The 16,277-nt window shown below is 46.6% G+C and overlaps 1 protein-coding gene and 3 non-coding genes across 4 annotated transcripts in view; all 4 read right to left on the reverse strand.

Annotated features, from left to right (window-relative positions):
• The window catches only part of MUC8 (mucin 8), a 30,783-nt gene extending 21,471 nt beyond the window's left edge, over positions 1 to 9,312 (reverse strand). The window contains exons 1-3 of the mRNA XM_035728072.1: positions 8,432 to 9,312; positions 5,279 to 5,417; positions 2,368 to 2,506 (exon numbers count right to left, since the gene is read on the reverse strand). Of these exons, the coding sequence (XP_035583965.1) occupies positions 2,368 to 2,506; positions 5,279 to 5,417; positions 8,432 to 8,461 (308 nt within the window). The 5' untranslated portion in view covers positions 8,462 to 9,312. The remainder of the gene's footprint in view (positions 1 to 2,367; positions 2,507 to 5,278; positions 5,418 to 8,431) is intronic.
• On the reverse strand, positions 2,024 to 2,118 carry LOC118357126. Its single transcript, XR_004820172.1, has one exon. It is a non-coding gene; the product is annotated as a small nucleolar RNA SNORD116 (small nucleolar RNA).
• Positions 4,935 to 5,029, reverse strand: LOC113910708. The gene has a single exon (XR_003516203.1). It is a non-coding gene; the product is annotated as a small nucleolar RNA SNORD116 (small nucleolar RNA).
• Positions 9,266 to 9,332, reverse strand: LOC113910815. The gene has a single exon (XR_003516298.1). It is a non-coding gene; the product is annotated as a small nucleolar RNA SNORD109A (small nucleolar RNA).
• Positions 9,333 to 16,277: the final 6,945 nt, after the last annotated feature.

Here is a 16,277-nt window from a genome sequence, read left to right on the forward strand (position 1 = left end):
AATCATGGCCTCACGTCCTGCCATGCAACGGCACGAGACCGGGCCACTGAATCTCCACTAGCCCGTTTGGCCCATGGGGTCGGCTGAAAATGGCCCGAGACTCCCCGTCTCAAATTCTCTCTGGCAAAGCAGGGCAAGAAGTCTCGACCTAGCCCCGCTTCCAAACCGGGACCCAGGTCACCTAGACACTGTCAGCCCACTAGGTGTCCCGCTATGACTGCACCTCAGCGCTTGGCGGCAAAACCCACAGGCCGCGGAAAAGTTGGCAGCCATGGGACGCCAAGGGCAAACCTGACGTAGACCATCGAACTAGGGAGCGGAGGGGCACTGGACTCCAGGCCAGACACCAAGTAGTGCGAACACGGCCCATCCGCCCTTGGGAGACAGGCAGCTCAGGCGTTGGCAAGCGGTGCCCTGCCCCACCGAGGGCCAGCTTGGCGGCGCACTGAACCCAGGGCCCATTGCCACAGAGGGCACTGGTGTGTTCACGGCCAGCGGCTCCATCGGCCCTGCCACCGAGGAAATGTGCAGTCAGGCGGCGACCCTGTGCACAGCCGCGTCCTTGTGCATGCTCTGGCAGGTCCCCCAGGCAGAATTATCTGCCTGGACTCGCACGACTCACGCAGGGACCTCCATCGAGGACACCCACAAGGGCAGGGCAAGGGATAGTCCACCACTCTGTGGGATGCAAGCCAGGGCCCCTCGCTCGACACAGGAACAGCACCATGGCCTCTGTGGATCTCCAGGCCCGCCGCCACGATGGCGACGGACACGGAGAGAGGAAGACGGCTCCGTTGCCCAAGGAAACCTGCCCGTTTGACCAGCTCCCCTAGCCACCAGGGCGCTGTTCCTGGCTGCCCTTGGTGCACTCAGGGCCTGCCTTGCCCTGCCTGGCATACAGGGGGGCAAGGAGAGGTCTAGATCCCGCACCCTACAGCAGGATTTGGGGTCCCCTGCCTCCCAGTCACTGGGACCGTCCCGGGAGCACACCCTCAACTCAGGAGCAGCGGGCGAGGGAGACGAGGTCTCCCCGTCCCCCGTGGGCTACGCAAGGTGCCGGAGGCACGGCCAGTCTGCGCATCGTCACCTACCACGGCCTCGAGACTCTGGGAAGACGCCCACGGAGGCCCATTGTTTGGAAACAGAGACCGCAGTGGCACATCGTTCAGGGACCGTAGCGCTGGACCAAGGCACCTTGAAGGCGAGCCCGGTGGCCAGCAGGTGGCCGCCGTGACGTGGGCACGGAGGCAGAAGGGTGCCCACAACCCACGGAACCATGACCGGATTTCTCCAAGCAAAGACAACGGCTAAGGCCGCGCACCTTCGCGGAATCAACACGCCTGCCGTCCTTCCCGTTCCCTGCCTTTGTGGGCCAATGTAAGAGCCAGTACCGAGGCGCCATTGGCGCCCTACACCCACCACACAGGTCCCGCGAGGTCACTGTGGGCGTGCACTGGGAGAGACTCCCGCGCTGTCCAGGGCAGCGGCCTCGCCTCGTGCCTCTGCCCCTCAGGCTCCTACACTGAGGGGAGCCGCACGGACGTCACCGGGAAAAAGATCGCGGGAGGGATTTCCGCTTGCCCCCCCGGGGCTGCCCTCTGTACCCACGCGAGCTGCGCAAGCAGGCTCCACCACACACATCGCCAGGACTTCTGCCTGAAGCGCCACCCTGGCGCACGCTACCCCGGGCCACGTGCTGTCAGGGGCTGTGCCAACACCACGCCATGGGACTCCTCCGGCTGGGAGTCCGGCGGCCCGACATGCCACCAAAGCCCTGCCACGGCCCCGAGGACCTCCGCGCCGTGAACGCCCAGCTAAGGAGGGGAAACCCCTCGTGGACCCGGAGCGCTCCGCGGGGCCCTCCGATGCAGAGGCCCTTGGGTGCTGCTGTTGCTGCTGCTGCTGCTTGAGCTCGTGCTGGCGCTGCCGGTGCTGGGGGTGCTCGTGCTGCTGGTGCCTGCGACAGTGTGACCCAGGGGAAGCTGTCCCTCACTCCTACCTTCCCTGGGGGAGACAACGTGCTGGACCTCAGTTTCGATGAGAACGACGGTAGGGAGTTCTCACTCATTTTGTTCAGCTTTTCCAAGGAATGCAGAATGAGGGAGTCATCATCGATCCGAGCACATTCGGGGCCGCCCGGCACATCGAACGTGGCTGTCCGGGCGGCTCAGACGTTTGAGCCGATGGCGGGAGTGCCCGCCAGCAGCCTGGACCGACCAGAGCCGAGCCACTGAGCAAGAGCGGCGCTCCAGCCGCTCTTGGAGCCAGAGCCCGCATGCCACCAGGCCCACGCGGATTGGCAGGCTCTCAGGGGGGCGCAGGATATCCCACGGCCAAGGTCTGCGCAGGAGACATTGGAAGGCTTACCGTCTGGGCGATGCATCCGCAGAGTGCCCACGCCGCGCTGGACAACACTTCTTCCGGGCACCCGGCCACCCTCCGCGCATCCGAGGACAGGAAAGCCTTCTTCCCTGGGCCAACGGCGAGCCCGGCGTGGACACCGACCCTGAGAAGTGGGGACAAATGGCACACACGTGTGACAAAAGGATCCAGGTTCTCAGGTCGCCGGACCGCTCCGATTGCCTCCTAGGTGCAGCCTCGCATCGGCCTGTCCTGTCCCTCTGTCGCACAGGCAGGGTTGGGGGCGGCTGAGCAGGATGCCCTGTGCGCAAGTCTGTACGGCCACGGGCGTGCCAGTCTGTGCAGCCGTGGGAGTCAGAATGGCAGTGTTGTGAGCGTGTGGAAGTGGAGTTCGGGTGGGTGTAGACATGGGCTTCTACCTCTTTGTAGTTCGCGTCTGTTTCGTGTGGGCATGTGTGCGCGAGGGGCGGGTGTGTGCGTACCTGGTGGGCGGTGGGCACGGGCGTCGGTGGTCACGTGTGCAAGGCTCAGCTCCCGAAAGACCCTGCCCGGACTTGGAATCATGGCCTCACGTCCTGCCATGCAACGGCACGAGACCGGGCCACTGAATCTCCACTAGCCCGTTTGGCCCATGGGGTCGGCTGAAAATGGCCCGAGACTCCCCGTCTCAAATTCTCTCTGGCAAAGCAGGGCACGCCGTCTCGACCTAGCCCCGCTTCCGAAACGGGATGCCGGGTCGCCTGGACACTGTCAGCCCGCTAGGTGTCCCGCTGTGACTGCACCTCAGCGCTTGGCGGCAAAACCCAAGGGCCGCGGGAATGCTGGCAGCCCAGGGACGCCAGCGGTAAACCATCGCACTAGGGAGCGGAGGGGCCCTGGACTCCAGGCCAGACACAAAGTAGTGCAAAGACGGCCCATCCGCCCTTGGGAGCCAGGCAGCTCAGCCGTTGGCAAGCGGTGCCCTGCCCCGCCGAGGGCCACCTTGGCGGCGCACTGAACCCAAGGCCCATTGCCACTGAGGGCACTGGCGTGTTCACGGCCAGCGGCTCCGTAGGCCCTGCCTCCGAGGAAATGTGCAGTCAGGCGGCGACCCTGTGCACAGCCGCGTCCTTGTGCATGCCCTGGCAGGTCCCCCAGCCAGAATTATCTGCCTGGACTCGCACGTCTCACGCAGGGACCTTCATCGAGGACACCCACAAGGGCAGGGCAAGGGATAGTCCACCACTCTGTGGGATGCAAGCCAGGGCCCCTCGCTCCACACAGGCACAGCACCATGGCCTCTGTGGATCTCCAGGCCCGCCGCCACGATGGCGACGGACTCGCAGAGAGGAAGACGGCTCCGTTGCCCAAGGAGAGCTGCCCGTTTGACCAGCTCCCCTAGCCACCAGGGCGCTGTTCCTGGCTGCCCTCGGTGCACTCAGGGCCTGCCTTGCCCTGCCTGGCATACAGGGGGGCAAGGAGAGGTCTCGATCCCGCACCCTACAGCAGGATTTGGGGTCCCCTGCCTCCCAGTCACTGGGACCGTCCTGGGAGCACACCCTCAACTCAGGAGCAGCGGGCGAGGGAGACGAGGTCTCCCCGTCCCCCGTGGGCTACGCAAGGTGCCGGAGGCACGGCCAGTCTGCGCATCGTCACCTACGCACATCCTCGAGACTCTGGGAAGACGCCCACGGAGGCCCATTGTTTGGACACAGAGACCGCAGGGGCACATCGGTCAGGGACCGTAGCGCCAGACCAAGGCACCTTGAAGGTGAGCCTGGTGGCCACTAGGTGGCCGCCGTGATGTGGGCACGGAGGCAGAAGGGTGCCCACAACCCACGGAACCATGACCGGATTTCTCCAAGCAAAGACAGCGGCTAAGGCCGCTCACCTTCGTGGAATCAACACGCCTGCCGTCCTTCCCGTTCCCGGCCTTTGTGGGCCAATGTAAGAGCCAGTACCGAGGCGCCATTGGCGCCCTGCACCCACCACCCAGGTCCCGCGAGGTCACTGTGGGCGTGCACTGGGAGAGACTCCCGCGCTGTCCAGGGCAGCGGCCTCGCCTCGTGCCTCTGCCCCTCAGGCTCCTACACTGAGGGGAGCCGCACGGACGTCACCGGGAAAAAGATCGTGCGAGGGATCTCCGCTTGCCGCCCCGGGGCTCCCCTCTGTACCCACGGGAGCTGCCGCAAGCAGGCTCCACCACACACATCGCCAGGACTTCTGCCTGAAGCGCCACCCTGGCGCACGCTATCCCAGGCCACGTGCTGTCAGGGGCTGTGCCAATACCACCCCATGGGACTCCTCCGGCTGGGAGGCCGGCGGCCCCACATGCCACCAAAGCCCTGCCACGGCCCCGAGGACCTCCGCGCCGTGAACGCCCAGCTAAGGAGGGGAAACCCCTCGCGGACCCGGAGCGCTCCGCGAGGCCCTCCGATGCAGAGGCCCTTGGGTGCTGCTGTTACTGCTGCTGCTGCTTGTGCTCGTGCTGGCGCTGCCGGTGCTGGGGGTGCTCGTGCTGCTGGTGCCTGCGTCAGTGTGACCGAGGGGAAGCTGTCCCTCACTCCTACCTTCCCTGGGGGAGACAACGTGCTGGACCTCAGTTTCGATGAGAACGACGGTAAGGAGTTCTCACTCATTTTGTTCAGCTTTTCCAAGGAATGCAGAATGAGGGAGTCATCATCGATCCGAGCACATTCGGGGCCGCCCGGCACATCAAACGAAGCTGTCCGGGTGGCTCAGAAGTTTGAGCCGATGGCGGGAGTGCCCGCCAGCAGCCTGGACCGTCCAGAGCCGAGCCTCTGAGCAAGTGGGGCGCTCCAGCCGCTCTTGGAGCCAGAGCCCGCATGCCACCAGGCCCACGCGGATTGGCAGGCTCTCAGGGGGGCGCAGGATATCCCACGGCCAAGGTCTGCGCAGGAGACATTGGAAGGCTTACCGTCTGGGCGATGCCTCCGCAGGGTGCCCACGCCGCGCTGGACAGCACTTCTTCCGGGCACCCGGCCACCCTCCGCGCATCCGAGGACAGGAAATCCTTCTTCCCTGGGCCAACGGCGAGCCCGGCGTGGACACCGACCCTGAGAAGTGGGGACAAATGGCACACACGTGTGACAAAAGGATCCAGGTTCTCAGGTCGCCGGACCGCTCCAATTGCCTCCTAGGTGCAGCCTCGCATCGGCCTGTCCTGTCCCTCTGTAGCACAGGCAGGGCTGGGGGTGGCTGAGCAGGATGCCCTGTGCGCAAGTCTGCACGGCCACGGGCGCGCCAGTCTGTGCAGCCGTGGGAGTCAGAATGGCAGTGTTGTGAGCGTGTGGAAGTGGAGTTCGGGTGGGTGTAGACATGGGCTTCTACCTCTTTGTAGTTCGTGTCTGTCTCGTGTGGGCACGTGTGCGCGAGGGGCGGGTGTGTGCGTGCCTGGTGGGCGGTGGGCACGGGCGTCGGTGGTCACGTGTGCAAGGCTCAGCTCCCGAAAGACCCTGCCCAGACGTGGAATCATGGCCTCACGTCCTGCCATGCAATGGCACGAGACCGGGCCACTGAATCTCCACTAGCCTGTTTGGCCCATGGGGTCGGCTGAAAATGGCCCAAGACTCCCCATCTCAAATTCTCTCTGGCAAAGCAGGGCACACCGTCTCGACCTAGCCCCGCTTCCGAACCGGAATGCTGGGTCGCCTGGACACTCTCAGCCCGCTATGTGTTCCGCTGTGACTGTACCTCAGCGCTTGTCGTCAAAACCCAAGGGTCGCGGGAATGCCGGCAGCCCTGGGACGCCAGGGGCAAGCCTGACGTAGAGCATTGCACTAGGGAGCGGAGGGGCCCTGGACTCCAGGCTAGACACCAAGTAGTGCGAACACGACCCATCCGCCCTTGGGAGCCAGGCAGCTCAGCCGTTGGCAAGCGGTGCCCTGCCCCGCCGAGGGCCAGCTGGGCGGCGCACTGAACCCAGGGCCCATTGCCACTGAGGGCACTGGCGTGTCCACGGCCAGCGGCTCCGTCTCCCCTGCCTCCGAGGATTTGTGCAGTCAGGCGGCGACCCTGTGCACAGCCGCGTCCTTGTGCATGCCCTGGCAGGTCCCCCAGCCAGAATTATCTGCCTTGACTCGCACGTCTCAGGCAGGCACCTTCAGCGAGGACACCCACAAAGTCAGTGCATGGTATAGTCTGCCACCCTGTGGGATGCGAGGCAGGGCCCCTTGCTCAGCAGAGGTACAGCACCATGGTCTCTGTGGATCTCCACGGCCACCGCCACGATGGCGACAGATGCTGAGAGAGGAAGATGGCTCCGTTGCCCAAGGAGAACTGCACGTTTGACCAGCTCCCCAAGCCGCCAGGGCGCTGTGCCTTGCTGCCATCGGTGCACTCATGGCCTGCCATGCGAATATCATCCTCAATGGGGAAAAGCTGAGAGCCTTTCCTTTAAGATCAGGAACACTTCGAGTATGCCCACTCTCGCACTTTTATTCAACATAGTACTAGGAGTCCTACCAACAGCCATCAGACAACGAAAAGAAATAAAATACTTTCAAATTGGCAAAAAAATATCAAACTCTCTCTCTTCACAGATGACATGATACTTTATGTGGAAAATTCAAAAGACTCCATTCCCAAATTAGTAGAACTCATAGCAATTCATATTTTGGCAGGATACAAAATCAATGCACTGAAATCAGTTGCTTTCTTATACCCTAACAACGCAACTGTAGAAGGAGAATTGAGAGAAACGATTCCATTTACAATACATCCAAAAACCATAAGAAAGCACGGAATAAACACAACCAAAGAGGTAAACGATCTATACTCTAGAAACTACAGTACACTCATGAAAGAAATTGAAAACACAAAAAGATGGAAAAATATCCCATGTTCATGGATCAGAAGAATAAACATTGTTAAAATGTTTATGCTACCCAGAGCAATCTATACCTTCAATGCCATCCCGATCGAAATTCCAATGACATTTTTCAAAGTGCTGGAACAAACAATCCTAATATTTGTATGGAATCAGAAAAGACCCCAAATCGCCAAGGAAATTTTAAAAATTAAAACAAAGCCGGGGGTGGGGGCATTACGTTGCCCGATTTCAGGCTATATTACAAGGATGATACAGACAATTTTTCTTATTGATGGATGTTTCAAATTATAAGAATAATGATTAAGAAATTAATATATGAAATTTCATTATCTGTTCACTTGATTAACCCCAAACAGTATTATTTATGAGATAAACAGTATATGGAAAATTGAACTTTTTTCTCTTTTGAGTCTGGTTCTTTATCATTTAAAATGAACACCTTAAGGGGCGCCTGGGTGTCTTAGTGAATTATGCTTCCAACTCTTGGTTTTGTCTCAGGTCATGATCTCAGGTCATGAGATCAAACCCTGCATCAGGCTCTTGCCCATCTTAGAGTTTATTGCAATTCTCTCTCTCCCTCTGCCCCTCCCCTCTCTTGCGAGCTCTCTCATAAATAATAAATAAATAAATATAAATAAATAAATAAATAAATAAATAAATTTAAATGAAAATCAAATGAAGGCCTTAGAAAGATCTCATAAAATTTAGCATATATTTTTTCACACAAAAAATGAAAAAATAAAATTAATTAATATAAAATCTCAATGATGCAAAAAGTAGCAAGAATGATCCATAATGATCTTATAGATCTGACCAAAATCACCTGATTATCATGATCTTAATGATGAAATCAACATTATGAAACCATCATAATTTATAGGAAACTCTCAAACATAGCCTAATTTCATAAAAGAATATTTCACTGCAATATAAAACTAAAACAAATCAACAATTTTCCAAAGCTCTACATCTGTCAATCCACACAGAACTCGGATAAAATTTAAAATTTGGAAAGTGGGGCGCCTGGGTGGCTCAGTTGGTTAAGCTACTGCCTTTGGCTCAGGTCATGGTCCTGGAGTCCCGGGATCGAGTCCCACATCGGGCTCCCTGCTCGGTGGGGAGTCTGCTTCTCCCTCTGACCCTCTTCCCTCTCGTGCTCTCTATCTCTCATTCTCTCTCTCTCAAATAAATAAATAAAATCTTTAAAGAAATTTTGGAAAGTAAGCTGAAGACACTCACCAAAGTAAATGACACATAGTGGGGGTGCATGGGTGGCTCAGTCAGTTAGACATCTGCCTTCAGCTCAGGTCATGATCTCAGGGTCCTGTGATCGAGCCCCACATTGGGCTCCCTGCTCAGCGAGGATCCTGCTTCTCCCTCTCCATCTGCTGCTCCCCCTGCTTGTGCTCTTTCTCTTGCTGTCTGTCAAATAAATAAAATCTTTTTTTTTAAAAAAGATGACACATAATGAAGTTTTTATCCAGTAAGTCATTGGAAAGATGAACACAGAGACCTTAGGATGTGGCCCAGAACACATGACATATGAATTTAAAGGATGCTGGCGTAGTTACTCACTGCTCTTCTCTGAAGTGGAGGACTTCATTCCATCACGTCTACCTCAGAAAAACATGACAGAAAGAAAAGCAAACATATAATCTCTGAAAATTCTCTACACTGAAAAATAACAAACCCTAAAATTGATTCCATTGTCAATATTTAAGTATGCAATGTTTCCTTCTTTTAGCCAACACTAATGAAACTTTCAGTACTCATCACAACTGCTTGAGCTCTTAATTCGATCTTTCTTTTGTTTCCTCATTTATTACTCAAGAACATGTTTCCCATATACAAATATCTATTGACAACTCTTATGTTCAAAGTGAGCAAATGAAGCAAGTCTGGGGACATACAGCATATCTACAGTTACACACTGCCTCATGAGATAGGAGGCTAATGCCTTGCTCCAAAATAAATAAGAGGCATGCTCACAGCAGTACAGTTTTGTCACTTAAAGTCCTCAAATACAGCCAGGCTTTGAGAGTCTTATTTGTCCTATTAGAGGGCCACTCATCTGGACCTCAGATTGACATCTGGAATGAGTCCCTCAGCATCCTCAGATAATTGTGCTCATCATTGATCCAGACAAACATCCTCCCAAACAAATAAGCAATTCCATAGCCAGGCTTACTTTCTTCAGGCTTATCTACTGCATTATAAATAAAGAATAGTAAATGCACAAGAGAGATTTTATTTAGTATCCGAATAATGGAACTCCTATGTACATAGAACAAAAGGCATATAACCTTGAATTTTTCTAATAAAATTACATAAAATCAATTGGGAAATTTTTTAAAAATCAACTAAAATTTCAAGGAGAAATGGGGAAGTCTTCCTAAATCCGGTAGTAAAAAGGTATGATTACAGTAGAAATATGAGTAGAAACATCTGTATCTGGACTTGCCAATAACAAAAAGATAAATAAATCAATATTTTGGCACATTTAATTTTCTTTACAAGATTATTAGCATACATTATAAAATGGTATAAAAAAGAAATAGATCAATGATTCCCAGAAATTATTCAGGTTACTTCCAGAAGAGATTTTTTTTTATTTAATGAAGGAAAGAAATAATAATGAATATTCATTTAACGAAGTAAGCACACTTATGAGGGAAAAAAACTATTATTAAATATTCTACCTTGGGCTTCTGAAATAATGAACCCAGAGAATGTGACAACACACACAGAATTTTAAAAGCATCAGAATAGCTGCTCATCTCTCTTCCCTAAAGTATGTTACTTGTTCAGTCTTTGTCCTGCAGCAAAACATCACAGATAATATGTTAGATGCAAAAATACATGAAATTAATTTAAAAATAAAGCAAATCATTTGTTCTGTAGTGATTATCATAGAGGAAGTCCCACACTTCTAGTCCTTGCTACACATACCATAGCTGCTTTTTTCTTAGCTATCTTCGCCAGTTCATTTCTACACTTATTTCCTTTCTGAATTATTCACTCTACAAATAGTCAATAATCCTCTCTACTATGCTGTGTAAATTGGTGGCACAGCAATTTTCTTTTTGAATGAGAAATTCTGAAGTTGTATTCTACCAAATAAAGACTTTACGAAAATGCTTTTTGATGGGTAAAATGAAGGGCACATTACAAGGGTATTGTAAGACTTGTATTCTGGAAGTAAGAGATAAGAACTTCAAATATTTATTACAACATATAAAAACTGATGGAACAATGGTACGAATTAAGAAAAAAAAAAAGATGAGGGGTGCCTGGGTGGCTCAGTTGTTAAGCGTCTGCCTTCAGCTCAGGTCATGATCCCAGGGTCCTGGGATCGAGCCCCACATCAGGCTCTCTGCTCGGCAGGAGGCCTGCTTCTCCCTCTCCCACTCCCCTGTTTATGTTCCTGCTCTCTCTGTCTCTGTCAAATAAATAAATAATCTCTAAAAATAAATAAAAATAAAAAAGAAGAAAATTTTCATAAGATAATGGAAATTATAAAATAGAACCAAATGGAAAAGAACATCAGGAGAGCAAGTCTTAAGAGGACTAAAATAGAATAAGCATGGCCAATTTTTATTCAAAACAGAATGCAATTAACAATCCTAGGAGTTCATGGATTGGCTAGCATAGGTCTTTGAAGGATAAATGCTTGCAAGTGAACTGGGGAACTCAGAGTGCTAGGTACAAGGAGCTGGACCTCAGAGGTTATGTAGTGTTTGGAGTGCATTTAAATGACATTTTGTTAAACGCAAAACTATATAAAACAGTGGTCACAAGAGATTATGGAGTAGAATGAAAGGCTGACTACAAAGGAATAAAATAAAGAAGATTTTTAGGGGTAATGGAACTCCTCCATACCACAATTGTAGTGTTAGACATACTATTCTATACACTTGTCAATATCCATATAACTGCATGTGACAAAGAGTGAATTTTACTGTAGGTAAAATAAAAAATAAATAAAAGGTACAAATATAAAATTGAAAACAGCCTGGGCCAGACACGTATTCACTGCACACTCTCATGTATTAGGCCCAAATATTTGTTAGCTGGCACACATACAAAGGAACACCATTTAACCAAGAAACCAGATATTCATAGATTAAATATTTAATACATGCAAGACTGGTAGAATTCAAAACCATGAAAACTGTGGGCTAGCACTAAAATGATTAAGTAGAAGTCCATCCTCATTTGCTTAGAATAGAAAGAGTGTACTGTTCACCAACAGTGGTTTTGTCTCTCATTTTCTTTGGATTTCTTACATTCACTCAATAGGGCACTTTTTCACTTGCTGCTTATGAGAAAGGATAGACCATGAAATCAGACAAGCATTCATAACCCTAAAATATACTAAACCACTTGATTTACACATAGATACTGGAGATGACAATAAATGAGGGAGACTGTGTCAGCTATGAAGCCCACAAGTGAAGTTTTCCATTGTACTTCTACATGAACATTAGTAAGAAAACCAGATAATTTCTGTGGCAAAATTCTACTGATCTGAACAATCTCTAGTATGCTTGAGTATTACGCAGCTCATTTTTTTCTAGATACCCTTTCTGCATCTTAATGTTACAAGGCAAGGAAATTCTTTCTATTCAAACCAACATTGACTGATTCTGTAACATCTAAAACAAAATACAAAAGCAAAAATATACAATGATAAAAAAATATATACACCCACTAAATCAACAGGTGTCAGGAAATAAGACTTCAATGGTATATATCACACTCAATTTACTTAATTATGTCTACAATAGGAGTTTCCACTACTATCTTACAGAATACTCATTGTGCACAGACTTTTCCTTTAAATGCAACAAATATGATCTTAAAAATCCTGGTCAAACAGTTCCCCAAAATAGTAATATAGATTTACCATATTCTAACTCTCAAAAATTAAAAACCTAGGTATACACAAATGTTCACTGCAAAGTTATTCATAACAGACAAAAAGTGAAAACAACCCAAATACCTACTAAGTGATAAATGGATAAACAAAATGTGATGTCCATACAGTGGAATATTACTCATCCATAAAAAAAGGAATGGGGTTCTATTTTTTTATGTTCAGTTAGCCATTGTATAATAGTTTTTGATGTAGTGTTCAATGATTCATTAGTTAAGCATGATACATGCTACAACATGGCTTAAGTGTGAGAACATTTTGCTAGGTAATTAAGGGTAAAAATACTTGTCTGCACCTGTATTTGAACCATTTACAACAAGCTATGATTTTCCTTTATCCCCTAAATCATTTTAATTTCTTCAAAACAAGGGTTTTCTACTACATAGCCACAGTATCATTATTATTAAAGCTAGGCAATTATTACCTTCCTTATATAGTACTATAATCTATTTATGGACTTTCTTAAATTTTGCCAGTTTTTCCTTTAATGTCTTTTATAAAAATTCTGAATCAATATTGTATTCAGTTTTCATATCTATTTAGTCTAACATAATCTAGAACATTTCCTCAGTGATATTACTATGTTTGAAAACTAACTGACAGTTTGTAGGGGTTTTGTTTGGTTTGTTTTGTAGAATATCTCTCAACTTGGGTCTGATATTTTCTCATGAGTTGATTCAGGTTTATTCACTTTTGTCTGAGGTACTAAAGAAATAAGGCTAGGTTCTTCTCAGTGCTTCCTATCAGTGATGCCAGATGATTCCATCACTGGTAGTATTAGCTTACATCTCTTACTTATTCAGGTGGTATCTGCCAGGTTCTCCACTACTATTTTCTCTTTGCAACTAATAAGTATATCATGGAAGAGATAATCACAATCTATAAAAGTATCCTGTTTCTCCTCAAATTTTCTCCAAGAAGTTTTAGCATCCTTTGATGTTTCCTGGTTGAAACAATTATTATGATCATTCCCGAGAATGTCTTTATTTTATATCATTTCTACCTCATTTATTATAGCTTTCTGTCATATAAGCACTTTACTTTCTACCCTATTTATCCATTCATTCATTCATTCATTTACATATTGGTTTAATAACATTATAAACATCTTATTATTATTAATCAGTTTTTTTCATTCCTAAACAGATTTACCATGTCCAGACATGCCTGAAATTTATCGGTCAAAACCAGAGGTGGCTCATTGCTCAGTGTCAAGCATCTTTGACAGATGCAGCCTTATCCATCTGTGAAAGCTTTCTCCTTCTGTACTTCTACTTTTCCTTCAGTATTCACGATGTACCAGAGACCCAACTAGGAGTATCATATATAGTCCATTTCCCCTCAAAATCCCAGAAGATAAAAGTGCAAAGTTAGAATAGCTTTGCACATTCCTTACATTATAAGCCAGTAAAATTTCTAAACATAATCTAGCCACTGTTGTGGCATAGTCAGGCAGAATTTGTCACAATTCTCTTTATCAATTTGGCCAACATTTTAGCTACTAGTTTTGAGTTGATAATTAATTATACTTGCAAGACACAAAGCGTTATCTTTAGAAAAGGGCTAGAATGAATACAGATAAGTGGGGAAAAGTAAACTGATTGTGAAACACATATTCAAAGAAGGTAGACAGTTTAGAATCCAGACTATATGGTCATAAATCATGGAAAGAAAAAATACCAATGGGAGATTATGACATTTAAATTTCTATCAGTTGGGGATTGCTTCATTTATTTCGGCATTTGATAGACAGTTAACAGCTCAATAACTGCTATATGTAATTAAATATGTGTATTTGAAACCCCACACACACTCACACACACAACACACAAATGAAACAGCAAAATAATGACCAGAACTCATTATCAACATTTTTTAATATTCTTCCTATAAAATTGGTTTATTGACCATATCTGCACAAGCACATATTTGTATCATTTTACATGAATGAAATACAATGTTATTGCCTCAAACATACTTGGTACTCAATAAATGGTAGATAAACTTCTGAAAAGCTTGGATTTGCATATCAATTAATTTAAACATACATTACCATATTTAACAATATAATCCAACTGGATAAATGTATCAACATTAATTTACTTAGAATTATGATTTTAGGTAAACAGGTTACTTACAATTTTAAAAGTACAACTAAGGCTGTAATGATTACCCTTGAGTTTACATACATCTTTGAACACTTCCTATTATATACTTAGGTAAATTTCTAAAATTAAAATTGTTAGTGAAAATGTGCTAATTTCCACCTAATATATTTTCCACTGTCTTCTGGAAAGACTATAACTTACCAGGAGTTCCCAATTCTCCACGCTTGGTTAACAAATGTACCTGTTAATCTCATAGGTGAAAAAAGACAATTGTTGATTTATTGCATTATGTGTGTGTCTATGTGTGTTCACACACATTTAAATTTCATTATATATTTATAATTATTTCATATATATTTAATTAATTATAAAGATTGGTAGAGTTGAGCATATTATTGTATGCTCTTGGCCATTCACAATGCTTTTCTCTTATGAATTGTTCATTTATGTGCTTCCCAATTTTGTACTGGGATGCTTGTCTTTTTCTAACTGATTTGAGTGAGGCTTTGATAGAATATTAACACTAAATTTGTCACATAAATTTTAAGTAAATATGCATATGTATTTTTATTTAACTTCAAAGAAATAGCCCAAGCTTAAGTTACAAGGTTTAATAACATTATAAACATCTTATTATTATTATTAATCAGATTCTGTTTTTCTCTCCTCTAAACCCTCCATGCAGATAACATGAGAAAACCAGAGTAAACTTGGAAAACACAGTTTAATTGGGTTAAATATTGTATCTATTGTCTATGTATATTGTTGACTCAAGTTTTTATAATCTAGATTAAATATTAGCCTTGGAATATAGGAATCTTATTTTGAGATGCTGAAACATTTACACCTGCTCAGATAAAATCAAAATAGACTGAAATCATTGCATAAGGAGAAGGAAGCTTAGAGACAACATTTCAATTCAAACTATGCTAAAGGAGAAAAGAAAGCAGGCAAGATTTTGGTCACTAATTCCCTGGTGCCATTACAGATGAAATGTGGCAGAAATACATTCAATTTTGAAATTTAATTTATTGGTTATAACTGGAAAGGGGTTCATATCACTAATTCCTTATACAGTGCCGGTTTCACATTGTTTAGTTTATGATGGCATGTAGCACTGATTTATATGACTCTCTTGTGAAGAAAATACAGCAAAGGAGATAAAATAATTTTAATGAAAATAAAATGGAGATATAATTCTCATATTTTTACCATGTGTCTGAGTTAATCTGATCATTGTTCAGGTTCTTGTTTAACAAGTGCTCTAGTTCAGGGATTGGTAAACTCAAGCCCAGTCTGCTGTTGGAAAAAAACTTTTGCTGGAATACAGCAGCACTTATTCAATTAGACATTATGTTTGGCTACTTTCATACTACAACAGCAGAGTGGAGTAATTTCAATAGCCTGAAAAACTAACACGGTTACTTGGCCCTTTACAGAAAAGATTTGCCAACCCATAGTCTACTATACTAGAGACTGAGGTGATAATTCCAAGTAATTAAAACTTCAATATTAAAATATGGAAGTATAGGAAGACTGGAAAAGTAGAGTCCTCATATTTAGTTTGAATTTTCTCATGTCAGGCTGACATACAATGGAGGCAACTCTATTTTGATTTTTTGAGTTCAAGCATAGTAATAAGGCCAGAGTTCCTGCTAGGCAGGTGCCTGAATTAATGGTCCTTAGTCATGCTTTCTTTTTGCTTTCTCCTTCTATACATCATCACCACAGAGACCACTGTTCCCACTGTCCTCACACATGGGAAGTAACTCTGTTGGTCCTCCATTTCTATGTTCTTCTGCCTCTTAAATCTAATGGCAGAATGGGTACACAGATAGACAGGCAGACAGTAGCTGATAGACAAACAGGTAATATGGATGACAGACAGATTATTGATAGGTAGATATTTACAGATTGATTATGGAAATTAAATTGGCAGGTAGATAGATAGATGAAAGTAGAATTGGGCTGAATTTGAGAATCATTAACATAAGACCTAACAATATCAATCAGAGTGTTTCTCAAAACAATATTTGTTTCT

Source organism: Zalophus californianus, chromosome 6 (genome assembly GCF_009762305.2).
Source record: "Zalophus californianus isolate mZalCal1 chromosome 6, mZalCal1.pri.v2, whole genome shotgun sequence".
NCBI classification, from domain to species: Eukaryota; Metazoa; Chordata; class Mammalia; order Carnivora; family Otariidae; genus Zalophus; species Zalophus californianus.